Source organism: Saccopteryx bilineata, chromosome 1 (genome assembly GCF_036850765.1).
Source record: "Saccopteryx bilineata isolate mSacBil1 chromosome 1, mSacBil1_pri_phased_curated, whole genome shotgun sequence".
NCBI classification, from domain to species: domain Eukaryota; kingdom Metazoa; phylum Chordata; class Mammalia; order Chiroptera; family Emballonuridae; genus Saccopteryx; species Saccopteryx bilineata.
The window spans coordinates 398,013,225-398,038,902 of record NC_089490.1 but is presented as its reverse complement, the minus strand read 5'-3'; the positions used below and the strand labels follow the sequence as shown (position 1 = coordinate 398,038,902).

Below are 25,678 nucleotides of genomic sequence, written 5' to 3'. Positions count from 1 at the left end.
TTCCGGGGCTTAAGCGACCTGATTGGACGTCATTGTTGTGGGCGGGAAAATCCACGAAGCTCCGCCCCATCCCGCCCAGCAGAGATCCAACCGCTGGCTCTCTTAAATTAACAGGGCCTAAATAAATACTCAATAAATATTTTTAAACTGAATTAATTTGTGAAAAATAATATTTCAACCTCTGCGGTTCAGTACAAAACTAACAAACTGAGCTATCCAGGGCAGATGCAAGAATTTTTTTTTTTTTTGTACAGAGTCAGAGATAGGGACAGACAGGAACGGAAAGAGATGAGAAACATCAGCTCTTCCTTGTGGCACCTTAGTTGTTCATTGATTGCTTTCTTTAATTTTTTTTTTTTATTTTACTTATTCATTTTAGAGAGGAGAGAGAGAGGAGAGAGAGACAGGGGGGAGGAGCTGGAAGCATCAACTCCCATATGTGCCTTGACCAGGCAAGCCCAGGGTTTCGAACTGGCGACCTCAGCATTTTCAGGTCGATGCTTTATCCACTGCGCCACCACAGGTCAGGCCTTGATTGCTTTCTCATACGTGCCTTGAGGAGATGGGCGGGGGCGGCTACAGCAGAGTATATGGACCCCTTCCTCAAGCCAGTGACCTTGGGCTTAAGCCAGCAACCAACCATGGAGTCATGTCTATGATCTCACACTCAAGCTGGGGACCTCAGGGTTTCGAATCTGGGTCCTTCGTCACAGTCCAACCCCCTATCCACTGCGCCACTGTTTGGGCAGGCTGGCGTGAGGATTTTTTTTTTTTTTTTTTTCACAGAGAGAGAGGGATAGACAGGGACAGACAGACAGGAACGGAGAGAGATGAGAAGCATCGATCATTAGTTTTTCATTGCGCGTTGCAACATCTTAGTGAGTTGTTCACTGATTGCTTTCTCATATGTGCCTTGACCCCGGGCCTTCAGCAGACCGAGTAACCCCTTGCTGGAGCCAGCAACCTTGGGTTCAAGCTGGTGGGCTTTTTGCTCAAACTAGATGAGCCCACGTTCAATCTGGCGACCTTGGGGTCTCGAACCTGGGTCCTCTGGATCCCAGTCCAGTGCTCTATCCACTGCGCCACGGCCTGACCCAGGCATGTGAGGATTTTTAAAACATGCAATACCTGACTATTTAGTCAGGAGCACTAACTCTTTCACCAACACAATAGCTGTCTTGTATGAATGAATCAAAATTATTCTTTTTTTTTTTGTTAAGTCGGCAAAAAAATAGTTTTGGTGTGCTACAGAATTTTAGTAATTAGTTCGTATGTGCTATGAGATGAAAAAGTTTGAAAATTGCTGCTCTAGAAAAATGTGTCCTGATATTCTGTAGCTCTGTGTACCCCAACGTTGGGAAGCAAATGCACTGATTCGTGCCCTGCAAAATGGAGCTCCTGGGAGGTGAAAGAAGCCTAAATTGAGGGCATACTTGGTTATTAAGCTGTGATGGCCACTAGTGTGCATTGACCGGAGGGATCACCTTTTTCAGATTTCCACAGACGTTAAAAGAACTGTAAGTTTATAGATCTTTTTATTTATTGAGAGAGAAAGAAAGGGACAGAGAGAGAAATATTGATTTGTTGTTGCATTTATTTATTTATGCATTCGTTGTTTGATCCTTGTATGTGCCCTGACTGGGAATCGAACCTGTACATCAGGATGACACTTTAACCAACTGAGCTAACCAGCCAGGGCTGAACTGTAATTTTAAATATCTAGATCCAGTATGCATGGCAATCCCACCATGTACGAAGCACACTGTCTTTGTGGCCAAACTCAAACTCATCTTCATCTGCTCCCTTCTGCACCTGTAGAAGGACAATTGCTTTAGCCTCTCGAACAGCCTGTTCCCCTTACTGCTTAGCAACTCTAGCAGCCCTCTTCCCTACAAGGGATTTCCTCTCCAGTCCCCAGGTTTAAATACCACCTATATGCCAATGATACTCCCAACATATATCTATCTCCAGCCCCGACATTTCCCTAGATCAGGGATCAGGACCATTTTGACTGAGAGAGCCATGAATGCCACAGAGAGAGATGAGAATCATCAATCATTTTTTTGTTGCGACACCTTAGTTGTTCATTGATTGCTTTCTCATATGTGCCTTGACCGCGGGCCTTCAGCAGATCTAGTAACCCCTTGCTGAAGCCAGGGACCTTGAGTTCAAGCTGGTGAGCCTCGCTCAAACCAGATGAGCCCGTGCTCAAGCTGGCAACCTCGGAGTCTCAAATATGGGTCTTCCACATCCCAGTCCAATGCTCTATCCACTGTGCCACCACCTGATCAGGCTGTTTTATTTTTAAAGAATGACCAGATTCCCTCTGTTACATTTGGCTAAGACTCTCTCTTGATGCCTGTCTCGGTCACGTGATAACATTTATCCGTCCCACCCTAAAGGCCGGTCCGTGAAAATATTTTCTGACGTTAAACCGGTCCGTGGCCCAAAAAAGGTTGGGGACCACTGCCCTATGGTCCTTTCTCCACAGAGTAGCCAGGATAAGCCTTTAAAACCGAGAATCAAAAAACAAAAAAGCAAGAATCATATCAGAACACTTCCCTGCTTAAAACCCACTGTTTCCTATTACACTCAGAATAAAATACAAACCCCTCACTGTAGATAGTGAAATCCCATGCCTACCCACCTGTGTGAGGCCAGATTTTCCTCATATAATCAAAACAATATCTCATAATGGCTTGGAAACAGATGTGTGAATCCTACTGTCTTCTGTTAAGCCAGGCATTAAAGAAATTTGGTAAAATACAAAACTATGCCACTATTTTCACTGCTTTCTTTTGTTTTTGGAAATAGTCAGTTTTCATTAAAAAATTAAAATGTTATGTTTGTTTTTGTCAACAAGAAACGTCCAAACCTGTAAGAATTTTTTATGAGTTTACTTAGGCCAAATGGTCTGTAATTGCTGGGAAGCAATCTCAATGGATTGAGAAAATGTTTCAGAAAATGGTGGTTTTACCACTTTATACATTAGAATCAAAGGGGGAGAGTTAAGAGGGTTACATGAAATTGATTGGTGATAGATTAGGAAAGTGGGAGAAAGCACAGTGGGGAAATCTCTAGGATTGGATAAAATGTAAAAATATACTGAAAGTTCTTTTACATAGTCAGGAATAAGAGAGTTAATGGGATGCCTGCCCTGGTAGGGCATGAAAATATTACCCTTACATTTCAAAGACATGTTATCAAGTATGTTACTGTAGATAAGGTGACCAACTTTTTTACAATGAAAAGGAGGACAAAAATAAATTGAAAACAAAATATTGTAAATAACAATTGACAAAAATATTGTAAATAAAAGAGACATTTTATTCATTGCAACAATAATACACTATATGATAAATGCAAAAAACATTTGTAATATTTTATATTGTAATTATGATTACATGCCTATTAATTTTTAATAATTGTAAGAAAAAAGTACTCATTTAGATGCAAATATGTCACATCACATGCAATGGATCGACTCGGCATCGATCGAATACGGACATTTACAGATTAGTCTTCCAATATCAAAAAGGAAGACATGTAGCCTGACCAGATGGTGGCGCAGTGGATAGAGCGTCGGACTGGGATGCGGAAGGACCCAGGTTCGAGACCCCGAGGTGGCCAGCTTGAGCGCGGGCTCATATGGCTTGAGCAAAGAGCTCACCAGCTTGGACCCAAGGTCGCTGGCTCCAGCAGGGGGTTACTCGGTCTGCTGAGGGCCCGCGGTCAGGGCACATGTGAGGAAGCAGTCAATGGACAACTAAGAAGTCGCAACGCGCAACGAGAAACTGATGATTGATGCTTCTCATCTCTCTCCGTTCCTGTCTGTCTGTCCCTGTCTATCTCTGCCTCTGTAAAAATAAATAAATAAAATAAAAAAAAATAAAAAAAAAAAGGAAGACATGTAAGAGGACACTTTTCGAGGGAGGACAGAACTTACAAAAGGACTGTCCTCCCAAAAGGAGGACGATTGGTCACCTTATTGTAGATGAAAAATGTTTGGTCCACAAATAGGAATCACACACAAGGCCAAATGGGGAAAACAAAGTTTGTTACATCTGGGTGCAGATGGGCTGAGGTAAAAAAATAAATCAGCCTCTAGTACTGATTAGAGAGCTACTTTTATAGGAGCAAGGCTGCTACAAAAGGAAGATAAAGCAGATGTTCATCAGAGGCAGCTGTGTCCTTTGCTTGCGGTTAGGACAAGGTATCTGCATCAAAGGACTTATCTATATAGTCTCCCAAGGCAGAGACTCTGCCCTCGGTGCCTTTGTATCTCTGCAGGGATTCAGCTGTGGTCATCTTGGAGGGTGAGAGGGGTGGGAGCTTGGTCCTTTCACAAAAGACAGGCTCTATCTTTTAAGGCAGGGATTGCGAACCTCTTTGGCTGAGAGAGCCATGAACGCCACATATTTTAAAATGTAATTCCATGAGAGCCATACAACGACCCGTGTACCTTACGCATTATCCAATAAAAATTTGGTGTTGTCCAGGAGGACAGCTGTGATTGCCTCCAGTCACCCGCACAACCATGAACATGAGCTGTAGGAAATGAATGGATTGTAATACATGAGAATGTTTTATATTTTTAATGTTATTATTATTACTTTTTTTATGAAAGATTTGTCTGCAAGCCAGATGCAGCCATCAAAAGAGCCATATCTGGGCCCTGGCTGGTTGGTTCAGTGATAGAGCATCGGCTTGGTGTGCAGGAGTCCATGGTTCAATTCCCGGCCAGGGCACACAGGAGAAGCGCCCATTGCTTCTCCACCCCTCCCCCTCTTCTTCCTGTCTCTCTCTTCCCCTCCCGCAGCCAAGGCTCCATTGGAGCAAAGTTGGCCTGGGCGCTGAGGATGGCTCCATGGCCTCTGCCTCAGGTGCTAGAATGGCTCTGGTTGCGACAGAGCATCGCTCCCTGGTGGGTGTGCCAGGTGGATCCCGGTCGGGCGCATGCGGGAGTCTGTCTGACTGTCTATCCCTGTTTCCAGCTTCAGAAAAATGCAAAAAAACCCAAAAAAAACCAGGGGCCGGGAACCTATGGCTCGAGAGCCAGATATGGCTTTTTTTTTTGTATTTTTCTGAAGTTGGAAACAGGGATAGACAGTCAGACAGACTCCCGCATGCGCCCGACCGGGATCCACTCGGCACGCCCACCATGGGGCGATGCTCTGCCCAGCCTGGGCGTCGCCATGTTGCGACCAGAGCCACTTTTTGCTCCAATGGAGCCTTGGCTGCGGGAGGGGAAGAGAGAGACAGAGAGGAAGGCCCGGCAGAGGAGTGGAGAAGCAAAATGGGCACTTCTCCTGTGTGCCCTGGCCGGTAATCGAACCTGGGTCCTCAGCTAGGCTGACGCTCTACCACTGAGCCAACCAGCCAGGGCTCCGACCCCTGTTTTAAGGTAAGCATTGACCTTTAGAAAAATACCACCCTAGGCCCTGGCCGATTGGCTCAGTGGTAGAGCGTCGGCCTGGCGTGCAAGGGGTCCCGGGTTCGATTCCCAGCCAGGCCACATAGGAGAAGCGCACATCTGCTTCTCCACCCCTCCCCCTCTCCTTCCTCTCTGTCTCTCTCTTCCCCTCCCGCAGTGAGGCTCCATTGGAGCAAAGATGGCCCGGGCGCTGGGGATGGCTCCTTGGCCTCTGCCCCAGGCGCTAGAGTGGCTCTGGTTGCAGCAAGAGCAATGCCCCGGAGAGGCAGAACATCGCCCCCTGCTGGGCATGCCGGGTGGATCCCGGTCCGGCGCATGTGGGAGTCTGTCTGACTGTCTCTCCCCGTTTCCAGCTTTCGGAAAAATACAAAAAAAAAAAAAAAAAGAAGAAGAAGAAAAATACCACCCTAGGTCATGACCACCCACCATGACCTGCTGTTAGTTAGAAAGTTTTAATTTCAGACCATCCTGTGTGGTTACTGTAGGTCTCTGAGTTTGTAAGGCCACCATGCAGGGCTCACCTGAGCTTGTCAGTTTTAGTATGTGCCCCTATTTTTTTTTCCATCCACATTTTAAATCCTATTCAATAAACACTGTTGCCCTGGCTGGATAGCTCAGTGGGTTGGAGCATCTCCCGAAGTGCAGAGGTTGACGGTTCAATCCCAGGTCAGGGGACATACAAGAACAGCTTGATGTTCCTGTTTCTCTCTCCCTTTCACTCTAAAATTAATAAAAACTTTAAAAAAAATTGTACGGCTTAGAAGGCTACCTGAGGCAGCGAGGTCTCAAGCTGAGCCCAGTGTGTCCTGCATGTCTGTACTACAAGATAGCTGAACTGACCTTAATTCTGGTTAGGTTTGATTGGAGGGCTTTACTGCAGAACAAAGTGGAGATGCTTTGTGTGGTGGGTGAAGGGGTCAGCAGTGGGTTAAGGGCACTGAATTAATCCTCTGTAACCCTGTCAACAACACCCTGCTCTGGTCAGAGAAGAGACAGGTAGCACTAATTCCCAATTTACAGCCCTTTCCTTTGATTCTCTAGGGACCACTCTCAAATATTTCTTCACAAGTAACCATGCTCTTTATTCTCCTGTCCTGGGGTATTTTAGGGCCTTGAGCTCACTCCCTCACCATTTATCCGCACCTGCCAAGTATGCTCCAGAGAAAGGACACTCTAATCTCTTCATTGTAAATTGACTCTAGAGCTCAGGCCAAGGACCACGACTACATCCACGCAGCTGCTAGTTCTCTGACACTACTAGTGAGTCAGGAGCCCAAACCCTGAAATTGCGGGGAGGGAAGCAGTAGTGCCCCTTGGAATTTTTGAGGGTGTAAGGAACCTTCAAGAGATAATTGCAGTGCAGAGAGGTGTGACTACTGCCCACGGTTACGACAGAGCAGAGTCTAAAAACCCAGGCCTCCTGATTCTCTTTCTCCCGGTAAACCTGCCGTTGACGTAACACAATACTCCGCGAGGTCGATGATCTCGCGCCCCGACGCGAATCCGTCGCGCTCTGCTCCCTAGAGCCGGTCCTGGCTTCAGGTACATGAAGAAACTCAGCCAATCCAGAGGCCTCTGGAACAAAGAAGGAGGGACGAGGAAGAAAAGTTTAGGACAGGAATGCCAACCAATCCGGCGCTTATGTGCCTGAGCGACAGCTACCAGCACCCATTTGGAAACGCCGCTCAAAGAGGAAAGCTGGTTAGCGGACAGGGAGCCAATCCGTGACAAGGAAAGGCAAACTTGAGCCCTTACATCTGAGAGGGTGGGAAGGGGCGGAGTTCGCCCAGTGGCTGCTCGGTCGTGGGTGAGGGATCAGCTTTCTCTGCTAGTTCCCACCCTAGGACTTCTTAGCTCCTCGAATGCGAGAGAGAGAAGCTCAGGGAGTTCTCGGAGTGGGGCGTAGAGGTATACTCCCGGGAAGGCCTGGGAGCGAAAGAGAATCTTAGTTGGAGGAGCTGCTGGAAGCCACCGGGTGGGCATCGAGGAAGCGGAGGCTGATTAGGGGGCAGGACTTCCGGGGGCGGGGTTTGTTGCCTGGGTGGGGCTTGCTTCTAAGATTAAGTTAAGGGGGAGGAGCTAAAAGATCACTATGTGTGGGACCCTAAGAGAAGGTAGTGATATAAGCAGGCGTCTTGGGGTCAGGACAGTGTTGCCAGAGGTTTCGGGTGGCAGGTGATAGTTCAGGACTGACTTTATGGTTTCTGGGAGGTTACCTGCCTTAACCCACTGTCCTCTCTTCCCAGGGAACCACTGGTGGGGACCTTTTGGGGGACTTTCCCTTCGTGGGTGCTATGGAGTTCCCAGAACACAGCCAGCAGCTGCTGCAGAGCCTCCGAGAGCAGCGGTCCCAGGGTTTTCTTTGTGACTGCACCGTGATGGTGGGTAGCACCCAATTCTTGGCCCACCGGGCTGTGCTGGCCTCCTGCAGCCCATTCTTCCAGCTTTTCTACAAAGAGCGGGAACTGGACAAGAGGGATCTGGTGTGTATCCATAACGAGATTGTCACGGCCCCAGCCTTTGGGCTGCTTCTGGACTTTATGTATGCTGGCCAGCTGGTACTGAGGGAGGATACCCCTGTGGAAGATGTGCTGGCAGCTGCCAGCTACTTGCACATGAATGACATCGTCAAGGTGTGTAAGCGGCGGCTGCAAGCCCGGGCCCTGGCAGAGGCAGACAGTACCAAGAAGGAGGAGGAAACCAGTTCACAGCCCTCTAGTTTGGAGTTTTTGTCCAACACTTCCCGTGGCCCTCAGCCCTCCTTGGCATCTGCTGAGACTTCAGACCACTGGGGCAAAGGGGACTGGAAAGGCCCTGCAGCTCCCTCACCTATTCTGTGTCCTCCAGATGAGCCTCCAATGCCCGGTGGAGCTGACACTACACAGCCTGGAGTGGAGGTTGACTCGCTGCATCTGCGGGCACCCCCTCCGCCAGTGGCTGATGTCTCCCTTGCCAGCCCCAGTAGCTCCACAGAGACCATTCCTGCAAACTACTTCTCTTCTGGCCTCCCCACAGTGTCAGTGGAGCCACTGGCTCCCCTTGACGTGGGTTCTGAGAGTCTGAGGGTGGTGGAACCAAGGGGTACTGGAGGTCCATTGCAAGGCTTCTATTCCCCGGCTTCAGCTGCAGCCCCAGTCCCGCCCCCAGTTCCGTCCCAGGCTCCAGCCCCAGCGGAAGCTGAGCTAGTCCAGGTGAAAGTAGAAGCTATTGTGATTTCTGACGAGGAGCCTGATGTGTCAGAGGAGCAGCCTCAGGGGCCTGAGGGACTGTTCGCACCTGGAGGGGCAATGTATGGTGGACAGCCCGCACAGCCGGAGGCTTTTGAGGAGCCAAGGGCAGCAGGATTGGAGGAGTTGGGGCCAAGTGAGCACTTTCTGCCCCAAGATTCTCACGTACCTTACCATTTACTGCCAGGTTCAGGGCAGTATCATCGAGGATTGGTGACCTCACCCCTGCCTGCGCCCCCCACCCTGCATGAGCCACTTTACCTGCCTTCTGAGTATGATGCAGCCCCAGGAAGCTTTGGTGTTTTTACTGAAGATGTTCCCACTTGCAAGACATGTGGGAAGACCTTCTCATGCTCTTACACACTGCGGCGACATGCCACAGTGCACACACGTGAGCGACCCTATGAGTGCCGCTACTGTCTGCGCAGCTACACGCAGTCAGGGGACCTTTACCGTCATATCCGCAAGGCTCACAATGAGGACCTGGCCAAACGCAGCAAACCGGACCCAGAGGCTGGCCCCCTGCTAGGAGTGCAGCCTCTCCCTGGCTCCCCTACAGCAGACAGACAGAACTCTTGTGGAGGGCCACCCAAAGATTTTGTACTAGGCCCCAAAAACTAACATCGGGGGAGCACGAGCTGATGCTAGGCCTGCTTTTGCCATTGCTGGGGCAGCACAGAAGGTTGAAAGCATCTCGTTTCTTCTGGGTTAGAGAATGGATTCTGCTCCTGCTGAACGTTCTTCCTGTCGTTTCCTTCCCCCAGCCAATTAGGACCTTAAGGGGCAGAGCATCTCATTCAGATCCTCTCCAAGGGCACTGGGATTTTCCTGGGGTGTAATCGCTTCTCACCTCATGTTCTGGCCCATAAAACTAGCAGTGAAACTATGTCATTGAACTGGTGTGGGCTGGTTTTTTCCACAAACCTTCATGACTCCTGACTCTCAAGCCTCTCCTCTAGATCTTTTAACAATATGACAGCTGTACTTGGGGTAGGGGTGCGGATCGGTTTGCTTATGAGGGAAAAGGTGAGAGGAAGAGGGCAATGTAGACTTTACTTAGGAAAATTATACAAATTTGAGAATCTTACACAATTATGGTTTATTGTTGTAGTGAGCTCCTGTATATTGGACTGTATTAGGAACTTACTATAAATACCATTTCATTTAATCCTTGACAACTTTATGATGTATTTTTTTTACTACTTTTATTTTATCCTGTCTCTCTCCCTTCCTCTCTCTCTAAAGTCAATAAATTAAAATAAAAATTTTTAAGGGTGAATTTTATGCCTGACCAGTGGTGGCACAGTGCATAGGGCGTCGACTTGGGACGCTGGGGTCCCAGGTTCAAAACCCCAAGGTCAATGGCTTGGGCACGGGCTCATCTGGCTTGAGCATGAGTTCATAGAAATGATTCCATGGTCGCTGGCTTGAGCCCAAGATTACTGGCTTGAGCGAGGAGTCCTTGGCTGGACTGGAGTACCCTCCCCTACTGGCTTCGAGGCACGTATGAGAAGCAATCAATGAACAACTAAAATGATGCAACTAGGAGTTGATGCTTCTCATCTCTCTTCCTTACCCCCCTTTCTAAGATAAATAAAAGGGTGAATTTTGTGGTATGTGAATTATATATCAATATATATAGATATATAAACACACACTGCATGGGGGAGAGAAATTGGTTGCCTGAGAACAGGAGTTCCTAAAAGCCAGACACATGAAAGGTGCCTACATGTGTATATAATGTACTATATCATTTCTGGAGACAGAAGAAAAAATACAGTAACCATTGTTACTGTCTCTGTACCCTTACAGCTAACTCGGGAGGATCTTACTACTTGGAGAAAGTCTCCTGAAGAGCAACTACTTGCTTTCAGTTCCCAGCATAAAATGCATTAAAAAAAATTTATTTACTGATTTTAGTGAGAGAGGAAGAGATAGAGACAGGACCATTGATCTGTTCCTGTGTGTGCCCTGACTGGGGATCGAACTGGCAACCTCCGTGCTTCAGGACAGTGCTTCAACCAACTGAGCTATCCAGCTAGTGCATTCCTTTCTAAAAAAAAATTATTTTTAAAAAATATTTTGAAAATTATCTTTGGCACATAATATATTCGTTTTATATGTGTTTTTTTTTTAATTTTTTAAAATTCATTTTAGAGAGGAGAGAGAAGAGAGAGACAGGGGGGAGGAGCTGGAAGCATCAACTCCCATATGTGCCTTGACCAGGCAAGCCCAGGGTTTCGAACCGGCAACCTCAGCATTTCCAGGTCGACGCTTTATCCACTGCACCACCACAGGTCAGGCCAGTTTTATATGTGTTTTATATGTGAGATGCATTCTTCATTGGAGGTGGCAGTTAGGAGTTTTCAAGATTTTTTTTTTTTAACAGAGACAGAGAGAGAGAGAGGGATAGATAGGGACAGACAGACAGGAACATCAATCATTAGTTTTTCGTTGCGCATTCCAACACCTTAATTGTTCATTGATTGCTTTCTCATGTGTGTCTTGACTGTGGTCCTTCAGCAGACTGAGTAACCCCTTGCTCGAGCCAGCAACCTTGGGTCCAAGCTGGTGAGCCTTTTGCTCAAGCCAGATGAGCCCACGCTCAAGCTGGCGACCTCGGGGTCTCAAACCTGGGTCTTCTGCTTCCCAATCCGACTATCTATCCACTGTGCCACCGCCCAGTCAAGTGGAGTTTTCAAGATGTTTAAAGCAGCAGCCAACACGGCCACAGTTGCCTGACTTTAACTGCTGGATGCTAGGATGCGCAGGTATGCTCAACAAGATTATCTTTGGTTTTTCACTGTTTTGTTTGTTTTTTGTTTTTGTGAGAGACAGAGAGAGGGACAGACAGGAAGGGAGAGAGATGAGAAGCATCAATTCTTCGTTGCAGCAGCTTAGTTTTCTTTTTTTTCTTTTTTTCTTTTTACAGAGACACAGAGAGAGGGATAGATAGGGACAGACAGACAGAAACGGAGAGAGATGAGAAGCATCAATCATCAGTTTTTCGTTGCTATACCTTAGTTGTTCACTGATTGCTTTCTCATATGTGCCTTGACCGTGGGCCTTCAGCAGACCGAGTAACCCCTTGCTCGAGCTAGGGACCTTGGGTCCAAGCTGGTGAGCTTTGCTCAAACCAGATGAAGCTGCGCTTAAGCTGGCAACCTCAGGGTCTCGAACCTGGGTCCTCCACATCCCAGTCTGATGCTCTAGCCACTGCGCCATCACCTGGTCAGGCGCGGCAGTTTAGTTTTCATTGCTTTCTCCTTTCTCATATCTGCCTTGAGGGGGGGGGGGTGGCTACAGCAAACCGAGTGACCCCTTGCTCAAGGCAGCAACCTTGGGCTCAAGCTGGTGCACCTTGGGCAAACCAGATGACCCTGCTCTCACGCTGGCGACCTTGGGGTTTGAACCTGGGTCCTCCGCGTCCCAGTCAGCCGCTCTATCCACTGCGCCACCGCCTGGTCAGGCGGTTTTCACTGCTTTGATGCTGCATCCTATCCAAAGATTCAAGGAACCACAGGTTGGCTCGTCTAACCTCTTGTCCAACAGTGATCCTTCTTTTGCCAGTTAGTTGTTAAGCCTCTGCTTGAAAGAGAACTCCCTGTCCTCATAGGAAACCTATTCTATTGTTGGAGACTCTAATGTATAATACTTCAGTCAACGGGCTAAAATCAGCCTTCTTTTATGGAGAGGCGGGAGGAAACAGGCCAGTCCTCAACCTATTAAGAGTTTCACCCTTGGAGTTATTTGGTTTTGAGATAGAAGCTGACTTAGTTTTTATTTATTTTTTATTTTATTTTATTCATTTTTTAGAGAGGAGAGAGAGAGAGAGAGAGACAGAGAGGGAGAGAGAGGAGAGAGAGACAGAGAAAGAGAAGAGGGGAGGAGCTGGAAGCATCAACTCCCATATGTGCCTTGACCAGGCAAGCCCAGGGTTTCGAACCGGCGACATCAGCATTCCAGGTCGACGCTTTATCTGACTTAGTTTTTAGACCACTCTTTTTCTCTGAAGCTGTGAAGTTACTTCTAGTTTAGGATTTCAATTCTTTTCCTAATTGGCTATTTTGTAAGTGTGCCTTCGCCTGGTGCTAATGCCTCTTCAATTGCCAGACATTTGGCCAAGCTCAGCTTCACAGAACTTATCAATTTGGCCCATCTCACATTGGACTTTGATTTTAATTTTGCCAAAAGCTGATGTTTACAAAGATGGTTTACTTGGACATATAGTAATACTTTTTATTGAAAATTTTATGTATTTATTTTTGGCAAATGATATGATATGCTCTAAAGTCCCCTTCCCAGTTTTATTAGTAAGCAATTTCAGTATGTACTTTAAAAAATTGGGGGAAAATTTAAAAAAAGGACCAAATACATTATCATGCTCAACAAAATTGACAATAATTCTTGTTCCAATCCCCGATTGTCTCATAAACTTTAAATTTTTTCCAATGAAAATGCAAATTCCAAGGTTTTTAGGATCACTGTGCCAGGAACTAGGAAGAGACATATATGTGTATGTATGTATGTGTATGTGTATACACACACACACACACACACCCATCTTTTGTTTTTCTAGTATTTCAGTCTCATAAACTTCTCGTTTTGCTCAAATTAGAATCCAAAGTACAGTCACATTGTGTGGCTGACGTCTCTTAAGCCTCTTTTGCTCCATAGTCTCCCTCTCTCTTTCCTTGCAATTTACTTAGTAAAGAAATTGAATTACTCTTCTTACAGTTTCAGTCTAGAGTTTGTTATTTACATCCCCATAGTATCATCTTTTTTTTCTTTTTTTTTTACAGAGAGAGCCAGAGAAAGGGATAAATAGGGACAGACAGACAGGAACGGAGAGAGATGAGAAGCATCAATCATTAGTTTTTCGTTGTGACACCTTAGTTGTTTATTGATTGCCTTCTCATATGTGCCCTGATCGTGGGGCTACAGCAGACCGAGTAACGCCTTACTCGAGCCAGCGATGTTGGGTCCAAGCTGGTGAGCCTTGCTTAAACCAGATGACCCCGCGCTCAAGCTGGCGACCTCAGGGTCTCGAACCTGGGTCCTCCACATTCCAGTCTGACACTCTATCCACTGCACCAACGCCTGGTCTGGCCCCATAGTATCATCTTAACATGTTCCTCTATCCAAAGGTTCCTTTAAAAATACCTATTTAACTTATTTACTAAATAAGAGTATAGGTAGTATGAGGTTTTTTGCAAAACTGTTAATGGGAGTGGGTATGAGTTTGGAAAACACTGTTCTAAACTGTCCCCTACGAGCCCAAGCATAAACTTTCACATCGCCGTGAATGCTTTCTCTTCAATCAAACCCCGAAATCCCGTGTGGAAACCACTAAGGGTTGGTAGAGTGAGCAGCCTGCCCTCCTCTGTACTTCACAGAACAGAGATTTTGGTATCCACTGGATGGTTCCTTCAGGATCTGGGCTTGCCAGACCTCCTCCAGATCCAATCAGATCACCTACATTTGTCTACTTTCCTGTTCATTAACATCTCCATTAAGAGCTGCCATGGGCCCTGGCCGGTTGGCTCAGTGGTAGAGCGTCAGCCTGGCGTGCAGGAGTCCCGGGTTTGATTCCTGGCCAGGGCACACAGGAGAAGTGCCCATCTGCTTCTCCACCCCTCCCCTCTCCTTCCTCTCTGTCTCTCTCTTCCCCTCCCGCAGCCAGGGCTCCATTGGAGCAAAGTTGGCCGGGCGCTGAGGATGGCTCTGTGGCCTCTGCCTCAGGCACTAGAATGGCTCTGGTTGCAACAGAGCAATGCCCCAGATGGGCAGAGCATCGCCCCCAGGTGGGCATGCTGGGTGGATCCTGGTCAGGAGCATGTGGGAGTCTGTCTGACTGCCTCCCCGTTTCCAACTTCAGAAAAATACAAAAAAAAAAAAAAGCTGCCATGGAAATCAAGACTGGAATGTGAGTGTGAGCACATTGTCTCTTAGCAGCGCTAATAAACGGATGCACAGATAAATTTCTAAATTTTTAAACAAGTTTTATTATTCCCTCATTGACGCAGAAGTTAGTTTGCTGTAACATTAAGTCTTGGAGGAACTCCCCTACACACAAACAAAATAAAATCAGAAAGCAAAAACAGCCCAAAACAAAACATGCAACCATGACAAAATTTTGTCAATAATCTAGACTTAGAAATTTAAGAGGCTTGGAAGAAGAATAAAATACTTTTGTTAGTTGTGTCCTTGGACTTCATTAAGATTATTTGGTTGAAAAACCTTTTGTTGTAAGCTGATGGTTGCATCATTTAAGGGTGCAGAAACACAAAGTGGAGCCTAGTTCACTGGGAGACGGGGGGTTAATGATAAAAGGGAGAACTCATCATGTACATTTGGAGAGACCAAGGTTTCTCTGAAATCTGTCCGTGGTTACATGATGGCTAATGACACATGCTTATCGTTATCACCTACACTCAAAGCTGGAGGCTGTGCTATACGGTCTCATCTGCTCTGCAGAACTCACACTGGGCATTATTCATAACGAGGGATCTCTGGTCCAAGGAGCCCCCTACTGAGCCATGACTGCGTCAGATTGGCAGCCGGCACTCGTGCCCAACATAGCTTTCAGAAAGTTCGTCAAAGGGCTTAAGACGCACTAAGGAAGGAGAACCTTCCCTATTGTTTCCCCCTCTATAAAGGAACTGAGCCTTGGCAAAATAGAAGGTGACAGGTAAAGAACAGATTTATGTTTTTACCCTGCTCTTTTATGGTATTGTTTCTAGGAGCCTTGGTAGTCTGTCTTTCCTAAGGGTTTCAGAGATACAAGCATACTATAGCTATGCACTTGTTAAAAATTAAAATGTTAAAAAAGATTTTTTAAATAAAACCTTTAAATTTTTACTTGGGTGTTTTTATAGCATGAGGGCTAGAAGTTTATTAAATAAATACTCAAATGCTTGACTCTAGAGATCTTAAAATAGAAGTTTAACAAAAAATTAAGTCTACTATATGAATTATTTGAATACAAACAACAGCAAAAACTAGAAGTTACCAAGAGGAACAATAAGAACCAGGTAATTTCATAGGGGAAAAAGAATCTGAATGTATGTGGAATATTAAGAATAAGAAATTAATTTAATTAAACATAGTTGATTTCAAATCGTTTGTTTTAAGACATGTGGGCCCAATTTATAAATGTCTAGTATTCCAAAAGAAATATATTGCCCAGTATGTGGCCCGTGTAACTTTGGCTTTGGGCATCTGAGGAAACAAAAAAGAAACTCCTTTCCAGCACTCACTGTTTCATTCTCAGCTAGCCTTTCCTCTGCATATGAATACATCTAACAGCACGTATCGTTAAAATCTATGCCATACATATGGTTAATTCCACCCATAGCTGACGAATGTTTCTGGTTCTATTTCTCAGGGCAACTGTCTCCAAGAATACCATATAGTAAAAGCTATACAAATATAAAAATGGACAGACAAAAAAAGAGGCAGACTATGTAAGTAGTTAAGACTTTGTGCAGAACCAGAAACAAGACAGAAATCCATCTGGGTCAGAGGTATGGGGTTAATTTCTCTCGTGAGGCTCAGGTTTCACTTGATGGGTCTTTAATGGTTCACCTAAGTTCAAGAGGAAAAGCATCATTCTTCTCTATTAACCAAACATGCCCAGGTACAGCTGCTTCTCTTTCCGATGGTAGCTACTGAGTTCCGACTGTGTTAGCTGGAGGTACCGCCGGACGTTGGCATCTTAGAAGAGGGCAAAGAAGGCAATGAGACAATGTCATCCCTATAAACTCAATAAAAAAGAATAGCTCAGTTGATTGCAACCTTGTCCTAGTATGCAAAAGTTGCCAGTTCAATCCTCGGTCAGGGGATATACAGAAACAGATTGATGTTTCTGTCTCTCTCTCAAAGCAATAAATCAATTTTATAAAAATAACTTCAATTTTTTTTAAAATATTTATTTATTTATTTATTTATTTATTTATTTCAGAGACAGCGCGAGAATCAGAGAGAGGAATAGATAGGGACAGACAGACAGGAACGGAGAGAGATGAGAAGCATCAATCATCAGTTTTTTTTGTTGCGACACCTTAGTTGTTCATTGATTGCTTTCGCATATGTGCCTTGACCGTGGGCCTTCAGCAGACTGAGTAACCCCTTGCTGGAGTCAGCGATCTTGGATCCAAGCTGGTGAACTTTTTGCTCACACCAGATGAGCCCGCGCTCAAGCTGGCGACCTCGGGGTCTCGAACCTGGGTCCTTCCGCATCCCAGTCTGACGCTCTATCCACTGCGCCACCGCCTGGTCAGGCAAAAATAACTTCAATTTTTAAAAAAAGGAGGCCATTAGAGACAAACCACAATCTCACCTCAGGGCAGGAGAAGATTGTTAGCATACTTCCATTTTTAACAATCATTCTAGCCTGACCAGTGGTGGCGCAGTGGATAGAGCCTCGACCTAGAACACTGAGGTTGCGGTTTGAAACCCTGGGCTTGCCTGGTCAAGGCACATACGGGAAACAACCAATGAAAAATTACAGTGAAGCAACTATGAGTTGATGTCTCTCTCTCTAGAAATCAATCAATAAAAATGTTTTTAAAATATTTAGTGATTTTCAGAGAGAGGAAAGAGAGAGAGAGAAGTGGGAAAGCATCAACTTGTAGTTGCTTCCCATATGTGCCTTGACCTGGCAAGCCCAGAGTTTCGAACCCTTGACCACAGCATTCTAGGTCAATGCTCTATCTACTGTACCACCACAGGCCAGACATAAGTTAAAAAGATCTAAAAAAAAAATCACTCTAAGATCTGGATATATTATTTCATGCAATAGTTAATCTCATTAATACCACTTTAAATGTTTGAAAAATCTCTGTACAGGTCTGGGCTGGTTGCTAATTTTTTATTTTATTTTATTTTTTATTTATTTATTTTTTTTGTATTTTTCTGAGGTTGGAAACAGGGAGGCAGTCAGACTCCTGCATGCGCCCGACTGGGATCCACCCAGCATGCCCTCCAGGGGGCGATGCTCTGCCCATCTTGGGGCATTGCTCTGCCGCAATCAGAGCCATTCTAGGGCCTGAAGCAGAGGCCACAGAGCCATCCTCAGCGCCCAGGCAAACTTTGCTCCAATGGAGCCTTGGCTGCAGGAGAGGAAGAGAGAGACAGAGAGGAAGGAGAGGGGGAGGGGTGGAGAAGCAGATGGGTGCTTCTCCTGTGTGCCCTGGCCAGGAATCGAACCTGGGACTCCCGCATGCCAGGCCGACGCTCTACCACTGAGCCAACCGGCCAGGGCAGTGCTGGTTGCTAATTTTATAATGAAAGGGGGTTTGAAGAAATAAGTCATTGTCATAGCAGAGCCGCTGAAGATACTATACCTAGGGGACAGTTAATCTATGTACTTGAAGACAAACATGAACAGTGGCTCATATTTTATCTCTTTATTAATTCATAGTGGCTTTCTATTTCAGTAAGTGAGATTTTACTGTATTATTATAATGTTTGGGGACCCTCTACTCCTAGCATCTAGCAGTTGCTTTAAGCCAGAATGCAAAAAGGGAGACCAGTTTTCAGTGCTGAACCATTAACACAGGAATGAGCCAGCCATCGCAGTCCCCACCCCGGGCAATCTGCTTCTCAGTACCCTTTTTGCCTTGGAAACAAAGAACCAGGTCTCAGATTCTCAGTAGGCTTTTTTCTAGGTCATACTAGGGGTTAGTGGAGCTAAAGAATAAATCGATTAAACTGAAGAGCTGGCAGAAACGAGGATTATCCAACACATTCACTGGCTTCCATTTCAGTCACCACCTAGGAACCGAAACTGGAAAAACAATGCTTTTAAATTTTTCCCCAGGGGAGGAGGGGAGATTATATGTGTGTGCCTGTTTAAGCACAAGGATTTCTGGAGGTTATACTATATTGCTTTACTGTGGAGACAAGAATGTAAGAGTAGCCCTGGTAGGTTGGCTCAATAAATTGAAGGTCAGCCTGGCATATGGATATCCTGGATTCAACTCCTGGTCAGGGCGCACAAGAGAAACCACCATCTGCCTCTCTCCCTCCTCCCTCTCCCCTTTCCATCCCACAGCCAGCGGCTCGATTTGTTTGAGTGTCAGCCCTGCACACTGAGGATAGCTGGGTTGGTTCTAGCAGGTCAGCCTCAGGTGTTGAAGATAGCTTGGTTGGTCCGAGCAATGGCCTCACTCACTAAAAAATAGCTAGTTTGATTACAGCATCCGCCCCAGACACGGGTTGCCTGGTGGATCCTGGTCTGGATCCCAGTCAGAGCGTATGCAGGAACCTGTCTCTCTATCTCCCCTCCTCTCACTTAAGAAAAGAATATGAGTAGAATGCCTGTTCATTGTACACTTTTATACTTTTTGAGTTTTGAACCATGTGAATGTATTATTACCTATTCAAAAAAATTCAATACACTGAAAAAGTAAAAGTAAAACCCCTTCCAAGCTACCCTCTTATCAGGACAATTTTCTTCGTACTTCCCACTCCGATCCCCTCCTCTCTCACCTTTTGGCTGCCTATTGACAGCAGCCAGGAGGTAGTGCCGCGCTTGGTCATAGTCCTGCAGGTGGAAAAAGGCCACTCCAGCCCGATACAAGGCCTTGGCATTATCAGGCTGTCGTTCCAGGACTTTCTGACTGTATTCTTTCACTCGTTCGTAGTTTACTGGCTCCATCTGAAGGAGACAGGCTAATAGAGCCAAATGTAAGAAAGAGAGAAGAGGGAGCAGGGCCTTATAACACTAAATTCCACTGGGAACTCAAGGCAGACCAAACATAGAATATCAACAACATTCACTTACTCAACAAACAAACGTGTCTGCCGCGAGCCAGACCTTCTTCTAGGCTCAGGATGCAGCAGTGAATAAAAGCTTTACATACATACCTTCCATCGACGGCAACATCTACCTAATGCCTACCACGTACCTAATTTGGGTTAGGCCCAGCTATAAAACTGATAAGAATATACTATAAAATTTACTTAAACCTTTTCTTCATTGTGTCTCTTCTACCTAAGGCTCTCTGTGTTGAATCTCCCATTTCTCCACAACTCTTGTACTGCAGCTTTGCTAACAACCACAGTTGCCCTTAACTGTGTGAAGTACTGACAAGCATTGTGCTACATGCTCATTTAATCTTCTCATCTATGAGACTGGTATGGTTTACTACCCCCATTTAATGAAGAAATCAAAGCTCAGAGAGGTAAAGTAACCTGTCCAAGATCTCACAGCTTCTAGGTGAAATGACAAAGAAATCTGAAGCAAGGACTCTCTAGCTCCAAAACTATCATCCCTCTCCACGATGATATTTCACTTCACAATTCCCCTGGATGATTTAATGGCACCTCACAATACAAATCTGTTTAGGAGGCAAGGGTCAGGTCAATCTGCTTTTTATAATTAAGAAGGGAAATGTTCCCCTATTTCCTAACAGTGGGAATTAAACGTATTATCACATCATGGGGCTGGCAAGAACAGAGAATCAGGGCGATGAGAACGTTAAAGGGCTGATGCCTGCATCCCTTCTGCAACATCTCCACCAAGTGGTCATATGGTTTATGCTTAGATATTTCCCCAGATTAGTGGTCAACCAATGCATCACTATAGCTTCATTCATTCGACAACTAGTTATGGAACACTGACCATGTGCTATGCAGAGCTAGGAATAGGGGATAAGAGGAATGAATAAACAGAGTTTGCATCCTAGTCCCCAAGAAGTAAAAATATACAATAAACAAATAAGTAAATTTTTAAAAGTACATTGAGAAAAATAGAACTGTCCTAAGATAGTGTGAACCGAAGATGAAGCCAAAATGCAGCTTGGGTACTGAAGGCCTCTCTAAGAAAGTGATTTTATTTTATTTTCAAAATTTTTATCTATTGGTTTTAGTGAAGAAGAGGAAGGGGGGGGGGGAGAGAGAGAGAGAGAGAGAGAGAGAGAAGAACATTGATCTGTTCCAGTATGTGCCATGACTAGGATCAAACTGACAACCTCTGTGCTTCAAGACGATAGTCTAACCAACAGAGCTATCTGACCAGGGCTAAGAAGCTGACTGACTTTTGAGCCAAGATCTGAATGACAAAGGTCATTCAAGGAACAGAGGTTTTAAACCTGAAAAAAGAGATCCTATAAATTCATTGTATGGAGGAGCCAGATCATGTTAGGCCCTGCAGATAAGGGTTAGAGATTGCATTTTGTTCCTAAATGTAACTAGCTGTCACTGGAGGGCTTTTTGTTTTGTTTTGTTTTTACAGAGACAGAGAGAGAGTCAGATAGATAGGAACGGACAGGAACAAAGAGAGATGAGAAGTATCAATCATCAGTTTTTCGTTGCGATACCTTAGTTGTTCACTGATTGCTTTCTCATATATGCCTTGACCGTGGGCCTTCAGCAGACCGAGTAACCCCTTGCTCGAGCCAGCGACCTTGGGTCCAAGCTGGTGAGCTTTGCTCAAACCAGATGAGCCCGTGCTCAAGCTGGTGACCTCGGGGTCTCGAACCTGGGTCCTCCATGTCCCAGTTCAACGCTCTATCCACTGCACCACCACCCAGTCAGGCGCACTGGAGAGTTTTAAGCAATGACATGACCTGGCTTCCTTCTCTGTAAAATGGGGATTATCATAATTTCTTTACAGAATTATTGTGGAATGAGAAATATTATAAATAAACTGTTCAACATGTTATAGGCAGTCAATAATCGAAAGTTGTTGCCTGACCAGGTGGTGGTGCATCAACCTGGGACCCAGAGGACCCAGGTTTGAAACCCTTAGGTCTCTGGCCTGAGCATGGGATCATAGACATGACCCCATGGTCACTGGCTTGAGCCTTAAGGTCACTGCCTTGAACAAAGGGTCATTGGCTTGGCTGGAGCCTCCTGGTCAAGGCACATATATGAGAAAGCAATCAGTGAACAACTAAGGTTCCGCAATGAAGAATTGATGCTTCTCATCTCTCTCCCTGTCTGTCTGTCTGTCCCTCTCCTGCTAAAAAAAAAAAAAGTCGTTAATTCAGTGAGTCTTTGTGGAGCATCTACCAATTAATTACCCACAAGCAGTAAGGTCTCTGCCTTCAAGCTCACCTGGAGAGATGGGAGGTACCCATCTCTACAACATTTCATTTCCTTAATTGCTGGTCAATTCCCTAATATGTATCCTAGTCTCAAAATACAAATCTGTTTAGGAAGCAAGGTTGAGGCCAATCTTCTGCCCCCTTTTTTTCCCTGCCTTTTTATAATTAGAAAGGAAAATGTGCAGTATTCTGTAATAAGAACTTCAGTTCTGGAGTTAAGAATTGCCTAGGTTTAATTTTAGCTCTTTGACACCATGGTTCCTTACTAGCTGTTTGACTGGTTCATTAAACTTATCTCAAAGGATGCTGTGATACTTAAATAGGTTAAAACATATAAAGGGCTTAAACCAGTTGTTCTCAATGTGTGCACTCTAGAAGATTTCCGGGTGCGCCTTATGGTATTCCAGAGAAATATGTGCCTGTTGGGGACCAAAAAACCAACAGGGTTTTTGGAGTTTAGATTTTTGGGGGACAGAGGTGTGGGGAATTGGCTGTAAGCTGACAGTCTGCCCAACCCTCCACCTCACTTGCCTGATTAGGTTGCAAAAGGCTGTCAAGCTGTGGTGCTGGATTGTTTACACTACCCCCTATGTTCCCCAGAAAGACTGGAGGCAAGTTTCTTCTATCCTTTGTTTGGTATCAAGTTAAGATGATATGTATGGTGGGGGTTTTCTGCACTCAACACAATTAAGAGTAAAAAGAGAGGAACTCTTCAATGTATTGACGAGGAAATGAGAGTTTGCCTTTCAAATATCTGCCCAAACATTGAAGAAATTGCTAGGAAACATCAGGCTTATGTTTCTCATAAACACAAGAATGAAAAAACACATTCATGCTAGGACCTGCTGAATTTACTAAATCTTACTAAGAATGTGTATCTATATATATAAAAATATAACTTTTTTGTCATTTAAAAAAATTTTTTTTTTTGGCCCTGGCCGGTTGGCTCAGTGGTAGAGCATCGGCCTAGCGTGCGGAGGACCCGGGTTCGATTCCTGGCCAGGGCACATAGGAGAAGCGCCCATTTGCTTCTCCACCCCTCCGCCGCGCTTTCCTCTCTGTCTCTCTCTTCCCCTCCCGCAGCCAAGGCTCCATTGGAGCAAAGATGGCCCGGGCGCTGGGCATGGCTCTGTGGCCTCTGCCTCAGGCGCTAGAGTGGCTCTGGTGGCAATATGGCGACGCCCAGGATGGGCAGAGCATCGCCCCCTGGGGGGCAGAGCACCGCCCCTGGTGGGCGTGCCGGGTGGATCCCGGTCGGGCGCATGCGGGAGTCTGTCTGACTGTCTCTCCCTGTTTCCAGCTTCAGAAAAAAAAAAAAAAAAAAAAAAAAAATTTTAACCCCTTTTTTACAAATTCTAAACAGCATAACTCAAAAAATGTAACATAAAAATGTTTTTTAATGTCAGAATAAATTTAATTTTGTTGTATTTATTTTGTTTAATTATCATAAAAGCATGTTTGGACTTTATACTTTTTTCTTTAATATTTGACTTAATTATTATAATATATTTCTCAGAAATTTGTATATAGTGTGTTTACAATTATTTGTAGGATTTAAAATGTACCCCAACTTCAAAAAGTTTGAGAACCACATGCTTAAACAGTACCTTCCCAGGGCATTTCATGAATGTTACCACAGTGAGCCCTCCCTGACCACTCTTGAAAAATAAACACCCCATGCCTGTAGCACTCCCTATCCCCATTTTCTGCTTTATTTCCACGTATTACCATTTTCTACCCATTATCCTACTTTTTTTGTTGTTAATTGTCTATCTCCCTTACTTGAATACAGATTCCATGAGAGCAGGGATTCTCAGCATCCAATATATAATTGTTGAATTGAAACATGAGCTACTATAATTATCATTTTTCTTACTTGAGTCCAAGAGTAGCACTGAACACGCACTGTAAAAAGGTCTGTGAAAAGGTTGATTTTCACCCAACTCTAGATGATAAATATTGAAATAGAAAAAAAATCACCTTTAAACAACCATTACAAAGTGTAAAAGCTACTCCTAATAATTTCTCTGGCCTCAACTTGGACTGTTAGAATGTTTTAATATATTTCAAAATAATTTTTCTTCATGGTTAGTTAGCCTGCCACAGAACAGACCTAAGAAGTTTCCTTTCTTTTAGCATATTAATCCTAGTATGTTAATTAATCCTGGTAATTCTAGACATCCATCTCTTTACCCAAGGTTATCTGGAAATGGAAGATACTAGTTATCCAAGTTACCCTCCAGCTGATTTACAGGTAGGAGGAAAATAAGGAAAAGCTATCCAAAGCATCTAATATGAGTGACTTACACCAGCTGAAGCAAGAGTCTTCTTTCCTGTATTTTAAATATTTTTGTAAATGCCCCCTTGCCTGGCCTGTGGTGGCAGTGGATAAAGCATCAACTTGGAACGCTAAGGTCCCGAGTTCGAAACCCTAGACTTGCCTGATCAAGGAACATACAAGAAATCAATGAACAACCAAAGTGAAGCAACTAGGAATTGATATTTCTCGTTCCCTCCACCTCTATATCTCCTCTCTCTGTAAAATCAATACATAGTATATTTTAAATGAAATAAAATGTCCTCAGTGTAAATTCAGTATTTTCGCCACCGCGTGCAAAATTTCCTAAACCTATCAGCATCACCTGGGAGTCTGTGAGAAAATATAATTAGAGCTGCATAAACTGGAAACATATTTCAAATTATGGCGGACTAACTAGATGACAACAGAAAAACCCTCCAGTGTTTTTCCCAATGTTCACAGCTTTTCCTTTACCTGCCTGGATTCCTCTACTCACACTTCGGCCCTGTTCTTACCAGCTAGATTGTTGTAGCAGTCTGTCTGGGTGGTGTGCAGTATGTTTTCTTGTTCAGGTGTGAGAGCCGGGCCCTGAGGTCCTAGATTAGGTATCGGGGAGGGCAGACTTGGATCCAAACCCCGCAGCTGAAGCAGAGCTCGATGGTACCCACTCACAGCATCTCGGTACTTCCCTTCCCGGTATCGCTGGTTCCCTTTCTCCTTGTACAGCTGAGCCTCCTGCAGGCGCGTCTCCATAATTCTGTCGCCCGTGCTCTTGAGGAATTGGGAAGTTAAGAAGCAACGGAAGCTCTGGGGGTGGGAGTAAAATGACTGGTTTTGGTAGCCAATTAAGGCAGGAAATGACCCTTCTCCAGGAGGCTCTACAGGGAATGCGATGTACTTGTTTCTACTACCGCCTCGTCCCTTCCTCCCCGCAGTATTTTTCAATCTCTAGTAGCGCGGGAAACTAATCAGTAAGAGGATGTGAGAATAGTAAAGCCAGAGATGAAGTGATTTATCTAAAGAGGCGATTCTGAAGTGAGGAAACTGCCGAAAAAGCACAGACCGCGCCAAGGATTTGTGACAGGCGTATGAGAGCCGGCATAATTTGCTTCCTTCTCTCTTTTAAACACTCCTCTCTGACCTGGAAGTGGAAGAAAGTAGGCGGGAACAACTGCTAAGAAATTTAAAGGGCTTTCCTCCCTCCCAGCTCTTTATCCGCACATATTCAAGAAGCGTTCGTTGTGGCCTTTGCCTGGAGCTGAGAAACCGAATGTGCTCCATGGATCACAGGCTGAGGCTGAGCCGGCCGTACAGAAGCTCAGCTGCAAGCCCCCCAAACCCCACGGCCTGCCCTTGCCTTCTGCAAACGGCCAAGTCCGGAAGTTCCCCCCTGGACTTTGAATTACGGATGGAAGCATCCGGGAGATTGGGCCCGGTCTCCTGACAGTTTGTTGTCTAGAGTCGCGCGCATTGCACCAAGCCGCCCAATCAGAAGCGGCCTCAGAAAAGTAATCCCGCAGAAACGACTCCGCCTTCCCAGCCTCCCCTGCGGCCCAACCAGGAAAAAAAAAAAAAATCTCCTGTAGTTTCGCCAATTGGAAAAATCCGGACGATCCCGGATGACCAATCAGAATTGTAGATGACGATTCAAGTTGGCCAGTAA

At 45.3% G+C, this 25,678-nt stretch overlaps 2 protein-coding genes across 8 annotated transcripts; one reads left to right on the top strand and one right to left on the bottom strand.

The window, feature by feature from the left end:
* Positions 1-7,165: 7,165 nt before the first annotated feature.
* On the top strand, positions 7,166-9,829 carry ZBTB3 (zinc finger and BTB domain containing 3). Of its 3 annotated transcripts, none has more exons than XM_066251765.1 (2): positions 7,166-7,241; positions 7,681-9,829. In XM_066251765.1, the coding sequence occupies exon 2, from the start codon at positions 7,729-7,731 to the stop codon at positions 9,280-9,282; it is 1,554 nt and encodes a 517-aa protein (XP_066107862.1). In that variant the 5' UTR covers positions 7,166-7,241; positions 7,681-7,728; the 3' UTR covers positions 9,283-9,829. The 3 variants fall into 3 exon arrangements, with proteins under 3 accessions (XP_066107862.1, XP_066107861.1, XP_066107863.1); XM_066251764.1 differs by having other exon boundaries at positions 7,196-7,342; XM_066251766.1 differs by lacking the exon at positions 7,166-7,241 and adding an exon at positions 7,507-7,548.
* A 4,813-nt stretch (positions 9,830-14,642) lies between these two features.
* On the bottom strand, positions 14,643-25,513 carry TTC9C (tetratricopeptide repeat domain 9C). Of its 5 annotated transcripts, none has more exons than XM_066251761.1 (4): positions 25,373-25,513; positions 24,531-24,822; positions 19,156-19,338; positions 14,643-16,377 (listed from the first exon to the last, which is right to left on the bottom strand). In XM_066251761.1, exons 2-4 carry the CDS (start codon positions 24,766-24,768, stop codon positions 16,283-16,285), a joined length of 516 nt encoding a protein of 171 aa, XP_066107858.1. In that variant the 5' UTR covers positions 24,769-24,822; positions 25,373-25,513; the 3' UTR covers positions 14,643-16,282. The 5 variants fall into 5 exon arrangements, with proteins under 5 accessions (XP_066107858.1, XP_066107857.1, XP_066107855.1 ...); XM_066251760.1 differs by lacking the exon at positions 25,373-25,513 and adding an exon at positions 25,157-25,359; XM_066251758.1 differs by lacking the exon at positions 25,373-25,513 and adding an exon at positions 25,237-25,357.
* Between the last annotated feature and the right edge of the window lie 165 nt (positions 25,514-25,678).

What these genes read in the sequence shown, in the direction of transcription:
- ZBTB3 (XM_066251765.1), top strand. Translation starts at nt 7,729, where the DNA reads ATGGAGTTCCCAGAACACAGCCAGCAGCTGCTGCAGAGCCTCCGAGAG.
- TTC9C (XM_066251758.1), bottom strand. Translation starts at nt 25,296, where the DNA reads ATGGAGCACATTCGGTTTCTCAGCTCCAGGCAAAGGCCACAACGAACG. An exon ending in AACGAACGCTTCTTGAATAT is followed by an intron (nt 24,823 to 25,236) that starts GTGCGGATAAAG and finishes TCCCACCCCCAG; the next exon opens with AGCTTCCGTTGCTTCTTAAC. An exon ending in CTGCTACAACAATCTAGCTG is followed by an intron (nt 19,339 to 24,530) that starts GTAAGAACAGGG and finishes TGGCTCTATTAG; the next exon opens with CCTGTCTCCTTCAGATGGAG.